Below are 23,344 nucleotides of genomic sequence, written 5' to 3' on the forward strand. Positions count from 1 at the left end.
GTTTAACTGTATAGAGTAGAAAATGGAAGTGTGATTGATTCTTTACAGGACTGACTAGGTGTGTGAGTAACTCCATGGATGAGTGGCAGAGTGTGAGTGTCTGTATAGGTGTATGAGTGCATATGATAGTGTTCTAAACATGAGTGATTCTATGTATGAATGATTGTATGGGTGAATGAGTGAATGTGTGTGTAGACGTAGGAATCAGTGAGTACGTATGTAGTAACTAGTATTGGTGTGTCAATGGTTTCAAAAATTATACTCTGTTTTTAACACTGGGTGAAACAGAGGTTATATTAAAATGTGAGGAGATGCATTGTATTGTCACATGAATGATATCATCAGTGATGTGGTCATTGATGTCAAATGAGATGTCATCAGTGATGTCATCAGTGATGTCATTTGAGATGTCATCAGTGATGTCATCAGTGATGTCACTGACCATGTCATGAATGATGTAATATGTGACATCATCAGCAGTGGATTGCGGGTGCGCAATATATAGTTAGTGCAACTAACTATATATGGAATTTCAATGGTTTTGTGTGAGTAAAATAAGGTTTTTTAAATGCTAATTCCTAACTATATATGGTCTATAACCTATGGTTTTTTCAGTGAATTTTCAAGGTTTTGTAAATGCTAATTCCTAACTATATATGGTCTATAACCTATGGTTTTTTCTGTGAATTTCATTGGTTTTTTAACAGCTAATATCTGTAGCTGTAAAATGTATTCTTCTTTAAATCCAAAAATATATTTTATATGTTTATGAATAATTTTTTTTTAAAATATTTTTTTTTCTTCGTTCCCGCTTCGCGAATCGGGAAGCTTCCCGTTAGCTGACCTTGATGCCGCGAAATAGACCGCGAGCCGGTAAACGTTTCTTTACCGCAAGTGCCGCGTTAGAAAACAACATCGTGACGCCTCCCGTCCGCATGACGTTTCACGTTGTCGCGTGATACGTCATATGACGTGCTACGTTAGCGAACTGGTACGCGAAGCGAGTCGCAAAGCGCAGGTTTCTGGAAGCAAACCGGGAGGCCCTGCAAAGCGCTTAACGTAAACACAGCAAGTCATGTGACTTGGTAATAGCACTTTTCATTGGTTCATTTCACTTTTGGTTTCCTAATGATGTAAGACTAGGTCATATAATCTAAAATGAACACTTTTGATTGGTTGAGAACTCTTGTTTTTCCCAAATGATGAAAATCCCTCCTTCTTTCCTCACTCTGACTTTCATCATTGTGAGAGAAAGACCCTTTGTGATCACTGAGCAATGGCTTCTTTAGTAGCTTCAGCTGGTGCTTCCCCACCACCTCCACCACATCCAAGGAAGAGTGGACCACCTGCTCAAGTTGTAATTCAACAAGAAGAAGAAGAAGAGGAACAGGAGGACGAGCACGAAGAGAGGCAGTTTTTGCCTGAGCAGCCCAAGACGTCTCACCGGAAAGAAAACTTCATTTGGCAATTTTTTTAAATTCCCAAAGGTCAGAAAAAAGTAAATGCAAGATACGTAACTTGCCTTATATGTCAAGATAGACTGTCCAGAGGGACCGACAAAAAATACAGTTTCGGAAACTACACAATGCATCGCCATATGACTAGGTGGCATCCTAACAACTACAGTGCTGCACAGTTTCGGAACGACCTAGATAATCTCCCTATTATGGCCAGAAGATCTGTTGTACCGGAAGTAACGGGACCAGAGGGCAGGGAGATGGTGCCAAATATACAAATGAGATTTGGTGAAGTAAAACACACCTGCGTATTTTGCGATGGATTCATTTCCTACGGAGAAAGAAGCATCACTCTGATCAACAGAGCTATTGACTATCATATGCAAGTTTGTCCGAAACGCCCAAAATAATAAATACTTCTTTTTTTTGTTTTGTTGCTCCTGTTGAGCCCTTTACAATGAATCGTTTTCATTGCCCCCTCCAAGAAAAACCCCAAAAAATATAAAACTGTTCCGAAAAATTCAAAAACAGTAAAAAAATGTTCAGAAAAATAAAAAAAAAAGTTCTTTTCAGAACTACCTCCCCGTTATTAAAAAATTGGTACAATATTTGGAACTGTGCCAACCTCTATTTCTCTTAGTTCGCTTCCTAGTTCGCTCGCTGGTACGCGAACTGGAAGCGAACCAAAAACAGTAAGTATAAGGGAAGGAAACACACACTTATGTTAAAAGAAAGACAGCTATAGGGGAGTAAACTAGAGATACTATTACCCATAATCCACTACTGATGATGTCACATATTACATCATTCATGACATGCTCAGTGACATCATCAGCAGAGGATTGCGGGTTTTTTGGCAACATGCCTTATCCACGGTTTAATAACGCTGCCTTTTGCTTTATATAAGTTTTCAAATTGTATGAAATATATACCAATAGGTCTTTATGAACCTTTAGGTAGTGCTTTTGTTCATGAGGTCTGGTCGCTTCCATACACATACAGATGTTTCAAAGATGATCAAGAAGTTTATCTGAATGGAGAGGAATGCACTGAGACGCCAGATCATTCACTAATGTGTAGGCACATACAGTTACACGATTCATGCAACAAACACCGACCAAATATGGCTTGCGTGTTGCAAGGCACGCCAGTTCCTGCTATCATCCCCACGTTCAAGTTGTTGGAAAATGGTAGTTATTTGATGCTCAATAATGAAGATTGTTCTGAGTTAATTAAAAAGTATTCCTTTTATCGTAACAGTAAGTGAACGGGTTATTTGCTGCAGAAATGTTCTATTTCCTCCCACACATGAACATAGGGAGTTTTCAATCTGGCCACAAATAGCAACCTTGGGACACGTTTCAACGGCATGACAAGAATAAGAGCTCTTTTGTCTCAGAGAGAGGTGGCCTTGAGTTCGGCCCGTGAAACTTTCGTACTTCACATAGCGAACACCCGTACACAGGTTTGCCTTTCAATTTCAGCAACATGTTTCCGACTATCTTTAACGCATCCTCCACAAAATCCCTGGCACACTTTTTTAAAGTTGTTACCAGTGGTCTCGTGACTTCATTTGAGAAAATCTTTGGAGTCATCCCTGCTCCCTTTCATTCCATTTTCTCCACTCTGGTTCGTGGATTGCATTTTTACTTGCATTACCAGCGGACGCTCTTGTGCTTTTTTACATTTTTAAATATGGATGTCCCTCCTATGCAACCTCCGACCCTGCAGCTGCTGACACTGTTCCGCAATCGCATGCTAGAATATTATGGCACAATGCCGTTGGCGATATTAAGCACGGCATATGGATTATCTTTTCGGTTCTCCTACTTCACCTGTGTCCAGCCTGTATTTCACTGCCTGACCTGTGATTTCGATTGGGCCATTGATTTGTGTCTCTGCGGACCGGTTTCTCCTGACGTCGACTTTAATCAGCTGATGACTCCTATCATTACTCACGAGTTGATTTGTCCTGGCGAAAGGATTATGGCTGTGGCATTGATGCATGGACTACTTGGTCCCTGGAATTTACTGGCGGCAGCACAGTCTTTCTTGGAACACAGCTTTCTTGAAAACCCACCGAGCTGTCCTCTGATGGTGATAGAGGATCCGGTGCTGGGAGAGCACGTATGTTCTTTTCCGCTTTTAAATTGGATGGCTGAACTGTTTTCGGATGAAGACGGTGACTTCCTATTGGAGGCTGTTGCAGCTTATTTTGCATACACAGTTATGTCATAGACCTTTTTCATGTTTGATATGCTGAGTACTAGCATTTCATTGACAATTCATTGACTTATTTGTCAAGTTTTTATTATTTACCTTGCCTATTGGCTTAAGACTCGATAAAGTACTTGGCTGTTTTATTTTTCTTTAGCATTGAATTTTCCTAGTTTTTAATGCTTTACCTTGCGGACCGTCCACATATAAACTTGCAATCTGCTCTCATGAGATGGCACTTCTATTATCTTATTCAGTTCGTTTCCGGATCATGAGGAGGTGTCATCTAGGTCCTGGATATCTTTACACCGTGTTAAGTTAGCATGGGCTCATTACCGGTTTAAACGCCATTTTTCCTTTTTTGCAACTTCTGCACACGACACTTAGTTGTTGCATTAGCTTTCCACCTAGTAGTTCATCGTGGTTTACATGAGAATAATATGTTATTGGTCTACTATCTGCTTTACTTGTTAAACTATATCTGTACAGCGAGTGCTAAAGTTTCAAGAACAACACGATACAGAATTGTTATGAGGTCTGATCTCCACGACTTCATACTCATAACATAAGTGCAACTTCTGCCAATTCTGGGCATGAGGCGGGTTTTATATTGCTTTGCCGAACACACATACACAACAGTTGATGCGGTTCACATGAAGAGAGAGCTGGTGTATGCTGATGTGATTCCTTCAAATCTAAGACACTAAAGTATGGACACGCCCTAAACCAACACAAAGAGACCTTCTTAGCAAATAATATAATATGTGTATTAGGGAGGGTGAGATATAAGCAGCCGCGGGCCGTGGAGGGAGTTACGATGGGGCAGGGAGGCGGGGAGGGGGAGAAGCAGGGTGGAGCCCTCTCTACCTTGCCCCTCCCCCTCCCCGCCTCCCTGCCCCACCGTAACTCCCTCCACGGCCCGCGGCTGCTTATAAGTGTTGCTAACTCTTATTCATTTACAGCATGTTAACATACTGTCACCATTCGCTTTTTATGTACTAGTAACTATGCTGGTAATTTTGCTACTGATAATATGTGTACTTGTATTCTCCACCCTGCTTCTCCCCCTCCCCGCCTCCCTGCCTCACCGTAACTCCCTCCACGGCCCGCGGCTGCTTATAAGTGTTGCTAACTCTTATTCATTTACAGCATGTTAACATACTATCACCATTCACTTTTTATGTACTAGTAACTATGCTGGTAATTTTGCTACTGATAATATGTGTACTTTTATTATCTAAGGTACTACGCCTGAGAAGACGGCATTAGTAAATAAACATTTCAAATACACATGTGTTCTTCTTAACTCCATGTTCTGGTTTCTAAGAAATATATAACGACCGACTGTTCATGAGTTCCACGTATCCTGAGGTACTATAAGTTCATATTCTGGATTGTCTAAACATTGAGAGTTTGTTATATCCAATGTGACACTGTACCTAGCTTGCTAAATAGTTTTTGATTACTAACGTGAGTTTTGGGACACCCTAATTCGCCGAGGTTCCAATCCTCTGTCCACAGTTCTGTGTGAGAACAGAAACCCTGCGACAGGGGCACCCCCGACCCTTGCTGGAGCTTCATCACACTTGCGATACAACTCCAGCAATGCGCCACCTTTACGGCACAGATACATCACGCATCTGTGCTGTTTTTGCCCCATGATGCGCCGCATTGTAAATGCAGCACACCATAGGTGACGGAACAGCGGCACAGAATGACTAACACATCCCTGGTGATGCGCCAGTCATCATAAATCTATCCCTATGCTTCTTATCTTGTTAGAGATGAACCGCCATATGTATCATAAAAGTTATTTGCATTTCCTAAATAGCGAACTTTAAGGAATAAATAGCGATTCTTTACCATTCCTAGTTTGCGATGAGCTATTTGCTAATTAGCCGAATGTAGCCCAATGAAGCCCAATGTAGCCCAATGTAGCCCAAAGATGGCCGCCAGACACACAAAAAAACAAATGTAGCCCAAATATCAGCCAGATGTAGCCCAACTATAGCCCAGTGACAGAATGACCAATCAGCTTCGCAAACCTCCGTTACGCGAAGCGGAGCGCTGTTACAGATATATATCTTTTTTTGAACGTTAATTTCTCAAAATCCACTGGAGCACATATATTGAGACCTAGCAAAGGCACATCGGGCTACCAGTCCCTAATATTTTGCCAAGTTTCGTGCAAATCCATTCAGCCGTTCAATTATTATTTTTATTATTTTTTTTTGCCCCGCGGGGCCCTTTTAAAACCTCCACATCAAACCTAGGGGGTCAGCGAGGATCTACTATGCCCCCTTATAGTTATTTCCCCCTTTGTTTTGACCTCCTCTTGTCTCTCGATCCTACCGAGAGACAAGATGGCGGCCGCTACGGACTGTTTGGAATGTTTACAGACGCCGGAGAACCAATCAGCTTCGCTTCACAAAGCTCCGTTGCGCGAAAAGTCCGCGAACCAGAGCGCTAACCGGTCCGCTGTTACAGATATATATCTTTTTTTAAACGTTAATTTCTCAAAATCCACTGGAGCACATATATTGAGACCTACAAAAGGCACATCGGGCTACCAGTCCCTACAATTTTGCCAAGTTTCGTGCAAATCCATTCAGCCGTTCGGGCTAAAAGTGAGGCCAACCGCCCTATGGAAAACTCAATGTTAAAAACACGTTTTGGGACCCCCCTTTTTTCTCGGCCCCCACTGGACGAACCCCCCCCAAATTTTCAAGGGCTGCTCAGAAACAGAATGTGCCATTTTCCTGAAAATTTCAGCCGATTCCGTCCACAAACGCCAAAGTTATTAGACATAGAATTTTCAAAAAAACCCATAGAGAAAAAATCCTAACTATATATACCTACTGGCGACCGCCAGTAGGTAATATATATATATATATATATATATATATATATATATATATATATATATGAACGACCAGAGCCCACAGCTTCACCTCCTTTCATGCTGACACTTTATTGGTCTCATATGCGTGGCAGCACCAACAACTCTTTAATACCTCACGTTTCGGCGCCATGCGCCTTGTTCACAGGTGAGTCACATTTAGTGTCCAAGTGGTCTTGTGGTCCGTACTTAAAACCACTGTTCCCAGAATGCATCATTATTCAAATTTTGCAGCGAGGCTCGACATCGTATTCTCTTTTGCATTAGTAGCATTCAATTATTGTCAAAGTCACGTTTTTGTTGCTGTAATACTTCACGATGTTTCAGGGAAATCATTTAAAAGCATAGTGCACTTTGCTGCCACGCAGTGAATACTTGCTTGAAACGAAGGTTTGAAGTCTGCCAGAAAGAGGACAACACCTCCTTCGGATCCCTTTCTCACTGCCATTACCAACTTGCCTTGGAAATCCACTGGCTGGTAAGGTTACGAGCGTGTCATGCCCCCTCCATTTGATGCACAAAACTTGCTCCATTTTACCGGGGGCCTCCAACACTGCAGGGCGGGCTCTCACAAAAAGGAATGGAGAATCCTCTTACTTCAACAAAAGAACGACCAGAGCCCACAGCTTCACCTCCTTTCATGCTGACACTTTATTGGTCTCATATGCGTGGCAGCACCAACAACTCTTTAATACCTCACGTTTCGGCGCCATGCGCCTTGTTCACAGGTGAGTCACATTTAGTGTCCAAGTGGTCTTGTGGTCCGTACTTAAAACCACTGTTCCCAGAATGCATCATTATTCAAATTTTGCAGCGAGGCTCGACATCGTATTCTCTTTTGCATTAGTAGCATTCAATTATTGTCAAAGTCACGTTTTTGTTGCTGTAATACTTCACGATGTTTCAGGGAAATCATTTAAAAGCATAGTGCACTTTGCTGCCACGCAGTGAATACTTGCTTGAAACGAAGGTTTGAAGTCTGCCAGAAAGAGGACAACACCTCCTTCGGATCCCTTTCTCACTGCCATTACCAACTTGCCTTGGAAATCCACTGGCTGGTAAGGTTACGAGCGTGTCATGCCCCCTCCATTTGATGCACAAAACTTGCTCCATTTTACCGGGGGCCTCCAACACTGCAGGGCGGGCTCTCACAAAAAGGAATGGAGAATCCTCTTACTTCAACAAAAGAACGACCAGAGCCCACAGCTTCACCTCCTTTCATGCTGACACTTTATTGGTCTCATATGCGTGGCAGCACCAACAACTCTTTAATACCTCACGTTTCGGCGCCATGCGCCTTGTTCACAGGTGAGTCACATTTAGTGTCCAAGTGGTCTTGTGGTCCGTACTTAAAACCACTGTTCCCAGAATGCATCATTATTCAAATTTTGCAGCGAGGCTCGACATCGTATTCTCTTTTGCATTAGTAGCATTCAATTATTGTCAAAGTCACGTTTTTGTTGCTGTAATACTTCACGATGTTTCAGGGAAATCATTTAAAAGCATAGTGCACTTTGCTGCCACGCAGTGAATACTTGCTTGAAACGAAGGTTTGAAGTCTGCCAGAAAGAGGACAACACCTCCTTCGGATCCCTTTCTCACTGCCATTACCAACTTGCCTTGGAAATCCACTGGCTGGTAAGGTTACGAGCGTGTCATGCCCCCTCCATTTGATGCACAAAACTTGCTCCATTTTACCGGGGGCCTCCAACACTGCAGGGCGGGCTCTCACAAAAAGGAATGGAGAATCCTCTTACTTCAACAAAAGAACGACCAGAGCCCACAGCTTCACCTCCTTTCATGCTGACACTTTATTGGTCTCATATGCGTGGCAGCACCAACAACTCTTTAATACCTCACGTTTCGGCGCCATGCGCCTTGTTCACAGGTGAGTCACATTTAGTGTCCAAGTGGTCTTGTGGTCCGTACTTAAAACCACTGTTCCCAGAATGCATCATTATTCAAATTTTGCAGCGAGGCTCGACATCGTATTCTCTTTTGCATTAGTAGCATTCAATTATTGTCAAAGTCACGTTTTTGTTGCTGTAATACTTCACGATGTTTCAGGGAAATCATTTAAAAGCATAGTGCACTTTGCTGCCACGCAGTGAATACTTGCTTGAAACGAAGGTTTGAAGTCTGCCAGAAAGAGGACAACACCTCCTTCGGATCCCTTTCTCACTGCCATTACCAACTTGCCTTGGAAATCCACTGGCTGGTAAGGTCGTTCTTTTGTTGAAGTAAGAGGATTCTCCATTCCTTTTTGTGAGAGCCCGCCCTGCAGTGTTGGAGGCCCCCGGTAAAATGGAGCAAGTTTTGTGCATCAAATGGAGGGGGCATGACACGCTCGTAACCTTACCAGCCAGTGGATTTCCAAGGCAAGTTGGTAATGGCAGTGAGAAAGGGATCCGAAGGAGGTGTTGTCCTCTTTCTGGCAGACTTCAAACCTTCGTTTCAAGCAAGTATTCACTGCGTGGCAGCAAAGTGCACTATGCTTTCAAATGATTTCCCTGAAACATCGTGAAGTATTACAGCAACAAAAACGTGACTTTGACAATAATTGAATGCTACTAATGCAAAAGAGAATACGATGTCGAGCCTCGCTGCAAAATTTGAATAATGATGCATTCTGGGAACAGTGGTTTTAAGTACGGACCACAAGACCACTTGGACACTAAATGTGACTCACCTGTGAACAAGGCGCATGGCGCCGAAACGTGAGGTATTAAAGAGTTGTTGGTGCTGCCACGCATATGAGACCAATAAAGTGTCAGCATGAAAGGAGGTGAAGCTGTGGGCTCTGGTCGTTCTTTTGTTGAAGTAAGAGGATTCTCCATTCCTTTTTGTGAGAGCCCGCCCTGCAGTGTTGGAGGCCCCCGGTAAAATGGAGCAAGTTTTGTGCATCAAATGGAGGGGGCATGACACGCTCGTAACCTTACCAGCCAGTGGATTTCCAAGGCAAGTTGGTAATGGCAGTGAGAAAGGGATCCGAAGGAGGTGTTGTCCTCTTTCTGGCAGACTTCAAACCTTCGTTTCAAGCAAGTATTCACTGCGTGGCAGCAAAGTGCACTATGCTTTTAAATGATTTCCCTGAAACATCGTGAAGTATTACAGCAACAAAAACGTGACTTTGACAATAATTGAATGCTACTAATGCAAAAGAGAATACGATGTCGAGCCTCGCTGCAAAATTTGAATAATGATGCATTCTGGGAACAGTGGTTTTAAGTACGGACCACAAGACCACTTGGACACTAAATGTGACTCACCTGTGAACAAGGCGCATGGCGCCGAAACGTGAGGTATTAAAGAGTTGTTGGTGCTGCCACGCATATGAGACCAATAAAGTGTCAGCATGAAAGGAGGTGAAGCTGTGGGCTCTGGTCGTTCTTTTGTTGAAGTAAGAGGATTCTCCATTCCTTTTTGTGAGAGCCCGCCCTGCAGTGTTGGAGGCCCCCGGTAAAATGGAGCAAGTTTTGTGCATCAAATGGAGGGGGCATGACACGCTCGTAACCTTACCAGCCAGTGGATTTCCAAGGCAAGTTGGTAATGGCAGTGAGAAAGGGATCCGAAGGAGGTGTTGTCCTCTTTCTGGCAGACTTCAAACCTTCGTTTCAAGCAAGTATTCACTGCGTGGCAGCAAAGTGCACTATGCTTTTAAATGATTTCCCTGAAACATCGTGAAGTATTACAGCAACAAAAACGTGACTTTGACAATAATTGAATGCTACTAATGCAAAAGAGAATACGATGTCGAGCCTCGCTGCAAAATTTGAATAATGATGCATTCTGGGAACAGTGGTTTTAAGTACGGACCACAAGACCACTTGGACACTAAATGTGACTCACCTGTGAACAAGGCGCATGGCGCCGAAACGTGAGGTATTAAAGAGTTGTTGGTGCTGCCACGCATATGAGACCAATAAAGTGTCAGCATGAAAGGAGGTGAAGCTGTGGGCTCTGGTCGTTCTTTTGTTGAAGTAAGAGGATTCTCCATTCCTTTTTGTGAGAGCCCGCCCTGCAGTGTTGGAGGCCCCCGGTAAAATGGAGCAAGTTTTGTGCATCAAATGGAGGGGGCATGACACGCTCGTAACCTTACCAGCCAGTGGATTTCCAAGGCAAGTTGGTAATGGCAGTGAGAAAGGGATCCGAAGGAGGTGTTGTCCTCTTTCTGGCAGACTTCAAACCTTCGTTTCAAGCAAGTATTCACTGCGTGGCAGCAAAGTGCACTATGCTTTTAAATGATTTCCCTGAAACATCGTGAAGTATTACAGCAACAAAAACGTGACTTTGACAATAATTGAATGCTACTAATGCAAAAGAGAATACGATGTCGAGCCTCGCTGCAAAATTTGAATAATGATGCATTCTGGGAACAGTGGTTTTAAGTACGGACCACAAGACCACTTGGACACTAAATGTGACTCACCTGTGAACAAGGCGCATGGCGCCGAAACGTGAGGTATTAAAGAGTTGTTGGTGCTGCCACGCATATGAGACCAATAAAGTGTCAGCATGAAAGGAGGTGAAGCTGTGGGCTCTGGTCGTTCTTTTGTTGAAGTAAGAGGATTCTCCATTCCTTTTTGTGAGAGCCCGCCCTGCAGTGTTGGAGGCCCCCGGTAAAATGGAGCAAGTTTTGTGCATATATATATATATATATATATATATGGATATATATATATATATATATATATATATATGGATATATATATATATATATATATATATATGGATATATATATATATATATATGGATATATATATATATATGGATATATATTTGTGTGTATGTATGTATATATCCTTTTGGTTTTTTTTAGTTGGTCGTTGTATTGGTAGGTAATGAAAGATTGTTTTGCCATCATTCTTGGGGGGAGGGGGGGGACCGTACTAAAATTAAACACTGATACATTCCCACATTCTCTACGCGCATTGCCTTTTGAATGTAATGTATACGTTGTTTAGACTGAAGCACCATGTACTTTAGCGTCCTATTCTCTAAACTAAAATGTTGTATGAAGGGGTTATCAAAATATATGTACTACCAGGTGAAGTAGTGCAGTTCTGTAAGGCGTTGTTCTATTGTTTTCATCATACTAAGCTCCAAAGGTGCCCTAAAATGGAAGACGTGTAATTATAAATGTCTGTTCTTTTCTTTGCAATGCCCTGTTTTCCACCTTCTAAATCTTTCTAGAAAGAACGCATGTCTCCTTCCTACTCATTACATTCTTTGCTTTGTACACAACATAGGTTTCTTCCTGTGTGCAAATTCTTTCAGGTTTCATCTGTTTTATTAACCGATTTTATTGCTCGAGCCAGTCTCCTGCCCACATAGTCCCTGCGACCTTGCTGTGATTAGTTCCTCACATTATTCACTTTCTTGTGGTTTGCTAGTGAGATGCACTTCTCATTTACTTGTGTTGTGATTTTTTTTATCCTGCGATTTCTGTTTACTGAATAGTCTAAATGAAGTGAGTGGTCACTTTTTGCTTTTTTTAAAACAAGAATAAGTTTTAACACTTATCGTTTTAGTGCCTTAAACTGACATTGCACTTCTGTGTATCAGGTCCAGATGAAATTTCTTGTTGAACAAATGAGGCGGCCAGACTTCATGGATGCTTTGCAAGGATTTATCTCTCCCTTGAATCCTGCACATCAACTGGGCACTCTTAGGTATTTATATTTTTCTCAGATGTTCATACAAATAAAGATTCTGTTTATTTACAGGAGGAGCGCCATTATTGAATATTTTATTATATTAGCATATTTCAATTCCTCTCTGTTGACCACCTGTTATGCTTTACTATAATTAAAATAACAGCACTAACATTAGTAGCTTATTTTTAGTGTTTTACCCTTTCCATGTAAATGTGTTTCTGTCAATATAACTGCCAGTGAGCTTAGGTTTCACCACACACCAAAGGCCAGTTTCAAATTCTCACCACATAACAGGTGGCTGGGGAGTCTCTTTAACCACATTTCTTTCTTCTAAGTTTCTAAGGGAAATATCCCAGAAAATATTCCTTGACTGGGAGAAAAACCTTTTTTTCAGTACCCACTGAGGAGATTTGTGCAGTCTTTGTTGGGTTTCTCTCTAAGTGTTTATTTTGTTCTTGAGCCTGCAGTCCAGTGGCGAAATGACCAAAACCTAGTCTTATCACAACTCAACATACAAAAAAAGTCATAGAAAGCGGATTCAATCGTGAAATAACCTAGCCTATTTAGCAAAGCCCTTGAAACAGGCACTTTACCCATTTCATCACCAAAAAACCCAGCTCTAACTGACCTGGCCACATCTGCGAAATCCGTGTCTTTGCCAACAAAGCAATCGTCCAAAAAGATGAAAATCCAGAAACGAATTCCACACCACCAAGAAACTATTGAAGATATTCTAGACCATGACTGTTTAGTTCTTCAGGGCCCGAATGTAAAACCTGATGGTCTGTATGCAAACTAGTAGGCAGAGAAATGTGGAGGTAATCACGAAGAAGATTAATATGAAAGTGACAAAGATGTTAATTTTGAAAGTTGCATACTTCCTGATAAAGACCTGCAGCAACAAAGACCTAAATCAAGACAACTATCAGATGAAGTAGAGCCTCTAAACTCTGGGCAGAAAATCTACAGGGTATTTAAATGTATAGCGTGAAAGAGTACCAAAGAATTTCTTACTCTAAGACTTAATGAGTAAATATTTGCAAGAACATTGCTCTTGTTCCATTCCTGGGGAGCATATAGGAGGAAAGCTTCATCACTATAAAGAACCTATTCCAGCCTTTCCCATCTCCAACTATTTCAGATTCTTTAGAGAAAAATTACAAGATGTAATTTTGGATGTGCTCAACCACCTTGCAGAAGGAATCCTCTCGCACCTCCTGAAGAGACGGCAACGTTACAGAATTCAGTAGCCAGACTCCTCCTCGACCTCTCAATGCGAGCCCATATCAACCTCCACCTCAAGAAGCTCCACTGTCTCCCCCGATACACAACCAGAAAGCCATACACAACCAAAGACCAGCATACATCAACCTCTGACTGAACCATCACCAACCCTACCTGCGCTTCACTTCCCTTTCCCTCACTCAAACTCTTCGCATACGCCTAAGCAACAGTGAAGGATGCTGCTCCTCCTACCTCACTGCCAAGTCAAGGAATCACCTCCCCCATCACCTCCAGTTCTCATCCACTTTGTTGGAATTCAGGAAGGGACTCAAGACCTGGCTGATCAACTGTGCCCTCCCTAAGCAGCAGGTTCTTAGCCCCTGGATACCCTCACAGGTGATTAGCCGTGCTTTAGAAGTCCTGTCTGACTGTCTAATAGATTGATCCACTGCATGAATCAGACATGCACCATTTCGTATGTTGTTTCACTTTCCAAACCTTTAAATAGTAGTGGAAGTTACTTATACAGCAGATTGTGCACAGAATACTAGAGTAAATACAGAGTAAGAAACATTAGTACACTTACAGAAGTTGGTATGACTCCAAAGTCGTTTTTCCTCCTCTTTGCACTGGGGTAGGAAAAAGACTATCAAGCATCCTCAAAATTGGCACACAATTATATCAACAAATGATGGACGTAATGCCGAACAATATCCAACACTCACCCCCAGTACAGCGATCTGGGCATAAATCCATAGTTTTTTTTGCTAACAATGCCATTCCAGTTTGGACCCAGCCATATGCAAATCAGTCTTGACTCTGCTCCCCATGGGAACAGTCGTGCGCAAACTGCCAGGACCTCCCCAGACTGGAAACAAGCATCCTAGAACCGGTTTTGGGATATCACCCCTCATCAGCCAGGTTAGCTTGACTCCGGTGGCATGTTGAGCACAGGACCCACGTCTGGGCATACTGCACCTGTTCTCTGCTTTGCCACCTTAATTTCTGCCCTGCCTGTGAAATCAGGTGGATGCAGCTTCCTGCTCAATTCCATGAAGGTTAATTTGGCATCCATCTTTAGGTTTTGTTAGTGAGAGAATAAGAACTTTTGGTTCTGGAATGATCATCAGACTTTATGAAATCTGTTTCTGAAAGTGTTCACTGTGCTTTCTGGGAAAAACACGGTACTGGATACCCTCAAGAATGGTCCCTTTGAACCGGTGCATGATGTAGAGATTAAATGTGTCATGAAAATAGTTGTAGTAGGTGTCACTAAGGAAACATAGCTACATCTTTTTAAAGATAGTGAAATTGTGTAGAAATCCTTTGTTTTTGACCAAAGAGTTATTTCAGTAAGTAGCTAGTAGAAAAGCATCTGCATAGTCAACAAGTCAAGAGGGCGCTGAAATTATATTTATATATATAAAAAAGTGAAGAATTGTATGCTTCAATTACTCTCAGCCACTGGTAATTACTCAGGCAGCTTCCCAGTCCATCGTTACTTTATACACCATGCCACCTTAGGTTGAACCCAGCAGTAAGCAAATCAGTCTTGAGTCGGCTCCATTAGGAACAGTCCAGCCCGAACTGCCATGCCAACTCTCCTTGAACTGGAACACAATTAACCCAAGACTGGTTTCACCCTGAATGGGACTCATCAGTCCTGTGCAGCTTTATTCCATTAGCACAGTAAATGTGGTACCCACATCTGGACATACCTGTCGCAAAGAGGTACACAAATATATGATGGATTAGATACTTGAATTAATCTCAGCCACATGTAATTACTCAGGCAGAATCCCAGTCCATCCTTATTTTGCACACATGCCTCCTCAGTCTGTACCCAGCTTTATACAAATCAATTTTGACTCTACTCCAATAGGAACAGTCCAGCCAAACTTCCAGGCCATATTTTAAGAGACCGTACTAGAATGTGACCCTTCTGTAATTGATATTCAAAACCCAAACTGGCTGACATGCATTGCTGCTGTGGGAGACTTGTGCTGCTTGAATTTCGCTTTCTTCCTAATGGGCCACGAGAGCTGCTGCCTGCATAAGTGCACATTTTGGGCGTAATTTATACCCCGGCAGCATCCGGGACATAGTCACTCTGCACTGCCAAGCATTGGTATTCTGAGTGGTTTGCCTTATTAGGCAGGGAGAGGTAAACCTGTCAAGATGTTGCTCCACATTCAAATTTCTCTCTGCTGCATCCCATCTACTTGGATTAGTGGAGTTGGCCAGTGGATTCCTGAAAGAAGTTGTGCCATCTCCTGTCAGTGACTCACTGTATTCACTCACTGGAGATGGCTCAACTTCTTTTTGGAAATCTCCCTTGTTAGTTGTGTACATCAACATCTGGATGTGGTTGCCCGTAGATTTGATGTCCTTTGTCTGCATTTACCAAAGTATCTGCTAAGTGTGTCCCTATTTTATTAATCTTGCGGTGCCAACGCTAAGCAAATGCCAGGCCTTCTGCTACTGTTGATATTTATTATTTATTTCAGCTTCAATAATGCAGCTTATGTTAAGAGACGGGATATTGTTTGAGTGTTGTGTGTGCAAAATGCGTTGTGATTTATATTGATGAAGTGCAAAGTTATGTGATTTAAATGGTGTAGTTGTCAACTGTGGTACCAGTATATCATGAATCCTGATCTCAGCTTTTAGAATTGACTGAGTTGTGCATTTTTGGGCAAGATCTTATCATCTCTGCTAAAAAATTGAGTACTTAGAAACAGTGTTGGGCAAGTATTGAAATCCATTTAAAAATTCTGTTTACATGTGTGTATGGTAACTTCTTCATAGTGAAATATGAACTCGATTACTTTATTTTTTACTGCTACTGAATTTTCTCTATTGGGACTTTCTCATGTTTACTTTAAGTGTTCATCATTTTTCTGTAGGCTTGAGGAATGCAGGATTATGTCCTCTGCGAAAAGACCACTCTGGCTGAACTGGGAAAATCCTGACATCATGTCTGAGTTATTGTTTCAGAATAATGAAATTATTTTCAAGAATGGCGATGGTGAGAAAATGCTAACTTAAAAAATGTGCTTCTAATCTTTTTTGTGTCCCTATTGTTTAAAAACTAACTACACAGTAATGTTGTAAATATTATCAAACGGAGAAACCATGTTCTAGTTCAAATAGCCAATAGTACTGCACCAATACTTCTGTATTATTTGACTATAAAGCACAGTTTTATGTTCCAGCAGTACTGTAGCAACTTGTACATCAAGTTATTGATTTAATTCAGCTACACTCTCCACCTAGTGGTTTAAAATGTCATGCACCAGTCAGGCTTGATTTTCAGACCCTGATATCTGAGTGGGCATTTTACTCGGCACCATTTCACTGTCCAAGCATCTGGCGCATAGAGTCCGGACTCAGAGTAATAGCCCAAGAAATAGATTTGAGAATAATCCAGTCGACTATACCTTCTTGCCGATGCTGTGCAGGGTACCTTAGGATCCTAATGAGACTGTTTTTGATACATTGACCTAGAGCCCCTTTTAGGATTCCAGTGAAGGTATGACCTAATTTCCTTTTGATAGCTTTGTACTCAGAGCATCAAAGACATAATGGTATGTCTAGTAAATGTTCCAAAAGGGAGACCCAACAAAGACGTTCCTTCTTATTGGCTAATTCTGGACAGGTTATGTCCCCTTTTGATTTATTTTTTTTCCAACGCTGACCATGAACAGATAATTATTGACCTGCCAAAAGTTGGCATGTAATATTTGATAAAAATACTTGTGTTGGTACCCCATGTGTAGTTATTTTCTCAGTGTGACAGTTTGACTCTTTTATACGTGGAGCTAACTGCTTTCATGTTTTAGATTTAAGGCAGGATATGCTAACGCTTCAAATCATACGAATTATGGAAAATATTTGGCAAAATCAGGGTCTTGACCTTCGGTGAGTAATACTTTTTTTTAATCTTTATTAATACACAACTCTTTAAATTTAATGTATACTGACATCACATTGCCTAACTTAACTTCAGTTCTTTTATTTATTGGCTTTCTCAACATATTTACTTTTAAATGCTGTTAGGTGCATAACCAACCAAAATTTTGAGGATATATATTTATTTTTTTAAACAAATTTCAGGATGATCTGTGTCTAACCTTGCCATTTGTTTCTCTTCCTCCTTCATATACTTATTTCTCCATCAACATTTTTCCTGTCCAATCTTTTTTTGAGGACTCAATTTTTTGTCTAGGATTTATTTGTTTGATACCTGCTATTCCTACCATGGCATATTTTTCTGCTAGTTGCCTGTCTCATCGTTTCTGTTAATGACTCACTCTTTCAGATGTTACGATTTCTATGGTGACAACATGATTAATATTGTAAAACATTTTTTTGTTCTTTGGGATATCAGTATGATGTATGCAAGACCTTTGTTGGCAATAACGACGCCCACTTTGAATAGAATAATTTCAGTGTCTTGTGTGGTAGACTACTTCAACAATTCTTCCTTGGAACAAAGATCGTCCTTGTTATAGAGTGAGAAAAATGCCTTGATGCCAACTTAAGGCTTTTTACAGAAAGGAGTGAACCCTTAGGCGATGTAAACTTCCATGTATTTTAACCATAAAACCATGTCAGCTTTTCTACCATTAGCGCATGCTTTTCTTTTGCATTCATTTCATATGTTCTCAGAATGAAACATACAACGTATGGCAGGAATCAGGTTCTGCACCTTGTAGTACAAGTGTAATAGTGAGACCCTTTAAAGATTTGTAGCCTAGCTCTTTCTGTAAGCTGTGATGCATCCTTTATGGCTTGCACAAACGCAGCTTAATGGTAGATTTTTAACACAAAAAAAAGAACAAACAAACATAACGTATGCGGTGAGGGGTATGCGAGAACCCCGTAGAGGGGGTGTCCGTTGGGGGTATTCGCTAATAAATGTTTCAAGCGTGTCAGGAGGGTTCACTTTGCCAATCCTGATCCTGTATGATTCTCGGGATTGCGTACTGAGACTTATGATATAGTTTGGATAAATTACAAGGGTGATTGTCTAAAAGAACTGACATGGTTAGATGAGTCAAACTCAGATATTGACCCATCACGCCTTTTCTGTGCGTTAGGAACATGACAGATGTTTGCAGTTTCCAGCAGCTTGAGAATACATCTGTCATAGTCTTGGTCAGTGTGTCACCCCGGATTCTAAAGTTGCTGAAGAAGTTGTTGAAATAGCTGGTTAATGCTGCTGTAATTTGCTTGGACATCTTGAAGATGAAGCATGGGTTTGGTTAAGATTGCTTATACATCAAATGGAAGTTGATGGTATGTCTTGCAGACACTGGGTAGAGGCAGAAGTGGAGTTCAGAGAACTTTAAGGCCACCTGTTGCTGAAATGTGAATGTACACGGTGCCAGGTGAACATCTTGGACACCATCTCTCATTCTATTCAGCCTGTCAGTGTGCTGGAGGCAGTAGTCATGGAGAACCAGAACATCAAGAATGTTTGTGGGGAAAACCAAATCTCTTATACAATTATTCTCAAGTTGTGTGCTGTGATTGAGATGAGGTCCATTAGGTCTGCAGTGTTGCATGATGGCAGTGTGAGCATCAATCTGAGTGAAGTGCAGTGTCCTTGCTGTGTGATGGGATGAATAACATGTTGGCCTGTTTGGCATCACTATGCATGAGTGCCCTGGTGTGTTGGGATGTGGACTAGACTGTACAAGGTGTATTTGAGTGGTGCTGTGAGGTTTGTGATGCAAGTTTTCTGACACTTGTACCATACAAGCTACAAAAATAGAAATGTGAGGCATCCTGGTCTTTAGTCTTCCTCACGGGAAGATGCAAGAAGCTGAAATGCTCTGTTGTACCAAAGATGGCGTACAAGCTGAGTAGCAAGAGAGAGACTGTGTATGCTGTTTGGTTTTAGACCGGTTGTGGGTTGGAGGTAATGTCACTTTTTTTGTCAGTTTGTATACACACAGATGTTGCTTCCTTATTTGTCTTGACTCTCCTTCTATCACTAATATGCAGATGCTGCCTTGTCTAGTCATAGTTTCCTTAGCTTCTTTGTATTTTTAAGTTGAGCTACAAGTCAGGAGTGGGGATTACAGTCAGTCTGTTAATTCTGGTTGCTGTGTCATCTGCCTTTCAGTGTGGCATTATTTTCTCAGTTATTGTTTCACAAGAACTAAGTGTGTGTGTGCCTGTTGCATATCATGTACGAGATAGCATAATCATGCTCCTCTGCATCCAGGACTTGTTTCTGCCATCTGTGGCGGCCCCATAGTTCTATAACATTCAAAACCACAATCTTGAGGCTCATCTCATGATACCAATTATTGATATGAGCAAGAAACATTACTCCGGGCCGTTCATTTTCTTTCTTCATGTCTGTTCACTCTGATCCTGTCTGTTTCCTCACAGGTTCTTGCCAACGTCATTATCACTTCTAGAAATTGCTCTATGTACCCCATGAAAAGATGTGACCAATACATTGTTCTTCATATTTAACATTTAACAAGCTATGTGTCCAGAACAGTGGCTCGTAGTATGCAAGCATAAAGGAAAGTACTGAAGCATTGGTGTGATGTAACTTAGAGCACCATCTGGCCTCTGGAAATTAACCATGTGTAATCAGGCTTGCTTTTCTTGTCTAGAATGTTGCCTTATGGCTGCTTATCCATTGGAGACTGTGTCGGACTGATTGAGGTTGTGAGAAACTCACATACAATCATGCAGATTCAATGCAAAGGAGGCCTGAAAGGTGCCTTGCAGTTCAACAGCCATACATTGCATCAGTGGCTGAAAGACAAGAATAAAGGGGAGATGTAAGTGTTGCCTTAATTTTAAATTTTAGCTTGTGTTTTTAGGAGTATGTATTTGTCTTAAAGATACAGATTTTTGCTGGGAGTGTTCATATATTCAGTTGTTTCTTTGATGAATGCCAAAGTCCTCATGCATTTAGGATTTCGATATTATTAATGATTAGAACTCGAAGGGTTGTACATGTCTTTATAAAAAATGTAAAAGAAAAAATGTGTTCGAGGCATGTGGGCTGCTTAATTCACATCTTATGCATAGATCGCCGCCTAGTGTTGGGTCCGGATGATTGCACATTCTTGATACTTCGAAGACTCTTCCAGGACAACAGATAGGTGGCTCATCCCCTGGACTACAGTGCGCATGGGCATCCTGTCCATCCTCAGATTGTTTTTTTCCGCCATTGGGTTTGGATGTACTTTCTTTACTCAAGTTCGGAAACTTTTTCTTCAAGGCCAAAAGGCCTTCTGGGTCGTCGGTATTGTTCTTTCGATCGGTGCCGAAGTTCTTGTTCCAGTTCTTTCGAAACAGGACATCTAAGAGTGCCGCGTGGCATTTTCGACACCAAAGGCCCTATAGTCAATGGAACGAAGCCCGTTCAAGCGATGCCCCCTTTGTAACTCTAAATACCCGCACATCGACGTACACCCGGTGTGCAACAAGTGCTTATCACCAGACTACAACGAGGACAACTGTCTAGCTTGTGCTCGGTTCCGGTCGAAGAAGACGCTTAGGCTCCGACACGCAGCGAGACAAACGATGACGAAGCCAGCGCCCGACCCAGTAAATATCTTCGATGAAGACGACGAGGAGGTCGTGGAGACCGAGGATCCGGAACAGGCGTCAGATCCAGGCTCGGAGCACGACTCCACCTACTACGAAGACGACGAAGAACGCGTCGATGAAGAAGAAAACGTCAAAGAGGTAAGGGACGACGTGTCTCCCATCGGAGCCGTCGATGACGACTCGAGTGATGAACCAGGCCCAACAGCGGATACTGGGGCCCAAAAAGACACTCAAGAACTTTCTAAGGCTCAGGTCGAGGCATCGCCGAAAGGCCTTAGCCAAGACCTTCACAAACATTCTATAGCCCCGCATCTCGGCCCGGCTAAGAATACATCGCACGAGCCATCGGTCGCCATACAGAAAGCGAAACCGAAAGCTATCGAGGCAAAATCGAAACCGAAACTGCTAAAGACAGTCCTCGGATCGAAGAGTGCAACCACGTCCGATTCGACGTCGAAGAAAAGTGTCGACGACCCTGCGGGATCCACCACAAAGGGTGTCGAACTGAAGATTGGTGCGCTAAAGGCCATAGCTAAAGCCAAGTATGTCGAACCCACGAGGTCGGCGTCGACGGACAAAGACACAAACAAGGGACTTGAGTCTCGAAAAGCCCTCGAACCGAGGCACCGAATCGAGACACAACAGCTCGTCAAAGCCCTCGAGCCGAAACAAAAAGCACCTCGAAGGAGCGCGTTGAGTCGAACAAAAAGAGCGCGCCTCCACCGCATCAAGCACCGAAGTCGACGCAAGGCCACAAGCACGGCGACAGGGTGAAGTCCGTCGGTCCAATATTGACGCCAGACCCGAAGCCGCCGATAAAATTCGGAATGCCCCCAACGGCACGGCCCAAGGCAATCGATCCGACGACAAGAATCGAATCACCCAAAACTGTGTCACTTGGGAAAAGAAGTCATCCTCTAGAAGAGGACCTTATGTACCAGGAGCCCTCCTATGATGATCAAGCAAAGCTCCACATCGACGGAAACACAGGCAAACTTACTCTCTATCACAGAAAAATAAGGGCAGAAAATCCTCTGGAATCATACAAAATCCCACTGAAAAAGAAAAGGGATTCTTCAACATCACCTGTCCATTTTGAACCTGTAAGGTACCATGACCAGGACACTTATACAGGCTCACCCACACGCTCTACTGAGGACATGGGGTATGACTTTGATGAACAATATGGCTACCCTGCAGGAGACGATCAGGATGACCAGGCTCAAGCCTGGACAGACACTACAGACCAGGGAGAGTCACAAACTATCCCTGATACTCCTTCTTATCCTATGAAAACTTAGCCAACTGAAGATACAGCGGCGTTTAGCGCATTAATAGAAAGGGCAGCACATAATCATGATGTGGACATGCATGCTGACCCAGTTGAGGAGGATTTCTTGTTTGACACTTTCTCCTCTTTTGAGAAATCTTTTAAAACATTACCAATGTTAAAAGGTGTCCTAAAACACGCAGGAGACATTTTTAAGGAAACCACAAGAGCAAGGGTTGTTAACCCCAGGACTGAAAGAAAATACAGACCGGTGCCTGTGGACCCTACATACATTCGGGGCCAGTTGCCATTGGACTCTTTGGTGGTATCCAATGCTCGTAAACGTGCCAACTCCCAAACTACTGGTGATGCTCCTCCCCCAGACAAAGAGTCTAAAGTGTTAGAAGCTTCTGGGAAAAGGGTGGCTGCTCAAGCAGCTAACATTTGGAGAATTTCCAACACACAGGCCCTATTAGCCAGATATGATAGGGCACATTATGACACATTAGAGCAACTGCTACAACACTTGCCTGATCAATACAAGGAAGGGGCTGAAACACTAATCCAAGAAGGGAAACTGATATCCAACGCATCCATTAAGTGTGCTCTGGATGTAGCAGACACTGCAGCCAGGGCCATCAACACAAGTGTCATGCTCAGAAGGCATGCTTGGTTGCGCATCTCAGAGTTCAAACAAGAAATACAAACTACATTACTAAATCAGCCTGTAAACCCTGATTTTTTTATTTGAACCAGATGTGGACACCATCTTAGAAAAGATTAAGAAAGACACTGAGACAGCCAAATCTATGGGGGCCCTGCAGTCTCAACAATTCAGAGGTGGTTCCTTTCGTCGCTCCAGTAACAGAGGGGCTACAAGAGGCCAGGCGTCCCAGCAAAACCAATACAATAAAGGGAACACGCAATCCACCTATACTAAAACAAACAGAGGCGGGTACCGTGGCAACAGCAGTAAAGGCAGAGGACGAGGGAATAACAACACCAGATCCTCCGCCAATACTAAGCAGTGAC

The 23,344-nt window shown here is 42.4% G+C and overlaps 1 protein-coding gene across 3 annotated transcripts in view; it reads left to right on the forward strand.

The window, feature by feature from the left end:
• Positions 1-23,344, forward strand: part of PIK3CA (phosphatidylinositol-4,5-bisphosphate 3-kinase catalytic subunit alpha) — a 339,084-nt gene that overhangs the window by 272,894 nt on the left and 42,846 nt on the right. For all 3 annotated transcript variants that reach the window (XM_078665664.1, XM_078665663.1, XM_078665665.1), the window contains exons 14-17: positions 12,140-12,246; positions 16,362-16,483; positions 17,298-17,376; positions 20,094-20,264. In XM_078665664.1, coding sequence (XP_078521790.1) covers positions 12,140-12,246; positions 16,362-16,483; positions 17,298-17,376; positions 20,094-20,264 — 479 coding nt within the window. The remainder of the gene's footprint in view (positions 1-12,139; positions 12,247-16,361; positions 16,484-17,297; positions 17,377-20,093; positions 20,265-23,344) is intronic.

The sequence above is a fragment of the Lissotriton helveticus genome, chromosome 11 (assembly GCF_964261635.1).
Source record: "Lissotriton helveticus chromosome 11, aLisHel1.1, whole genome shotgun sequence".
Taxonomy (NCBI): Eukaryota; Metazoa; Chordata; class Amphibia; order Caudata; family Salamandridae; genus Lissotriton; species Lissotriton helveticus.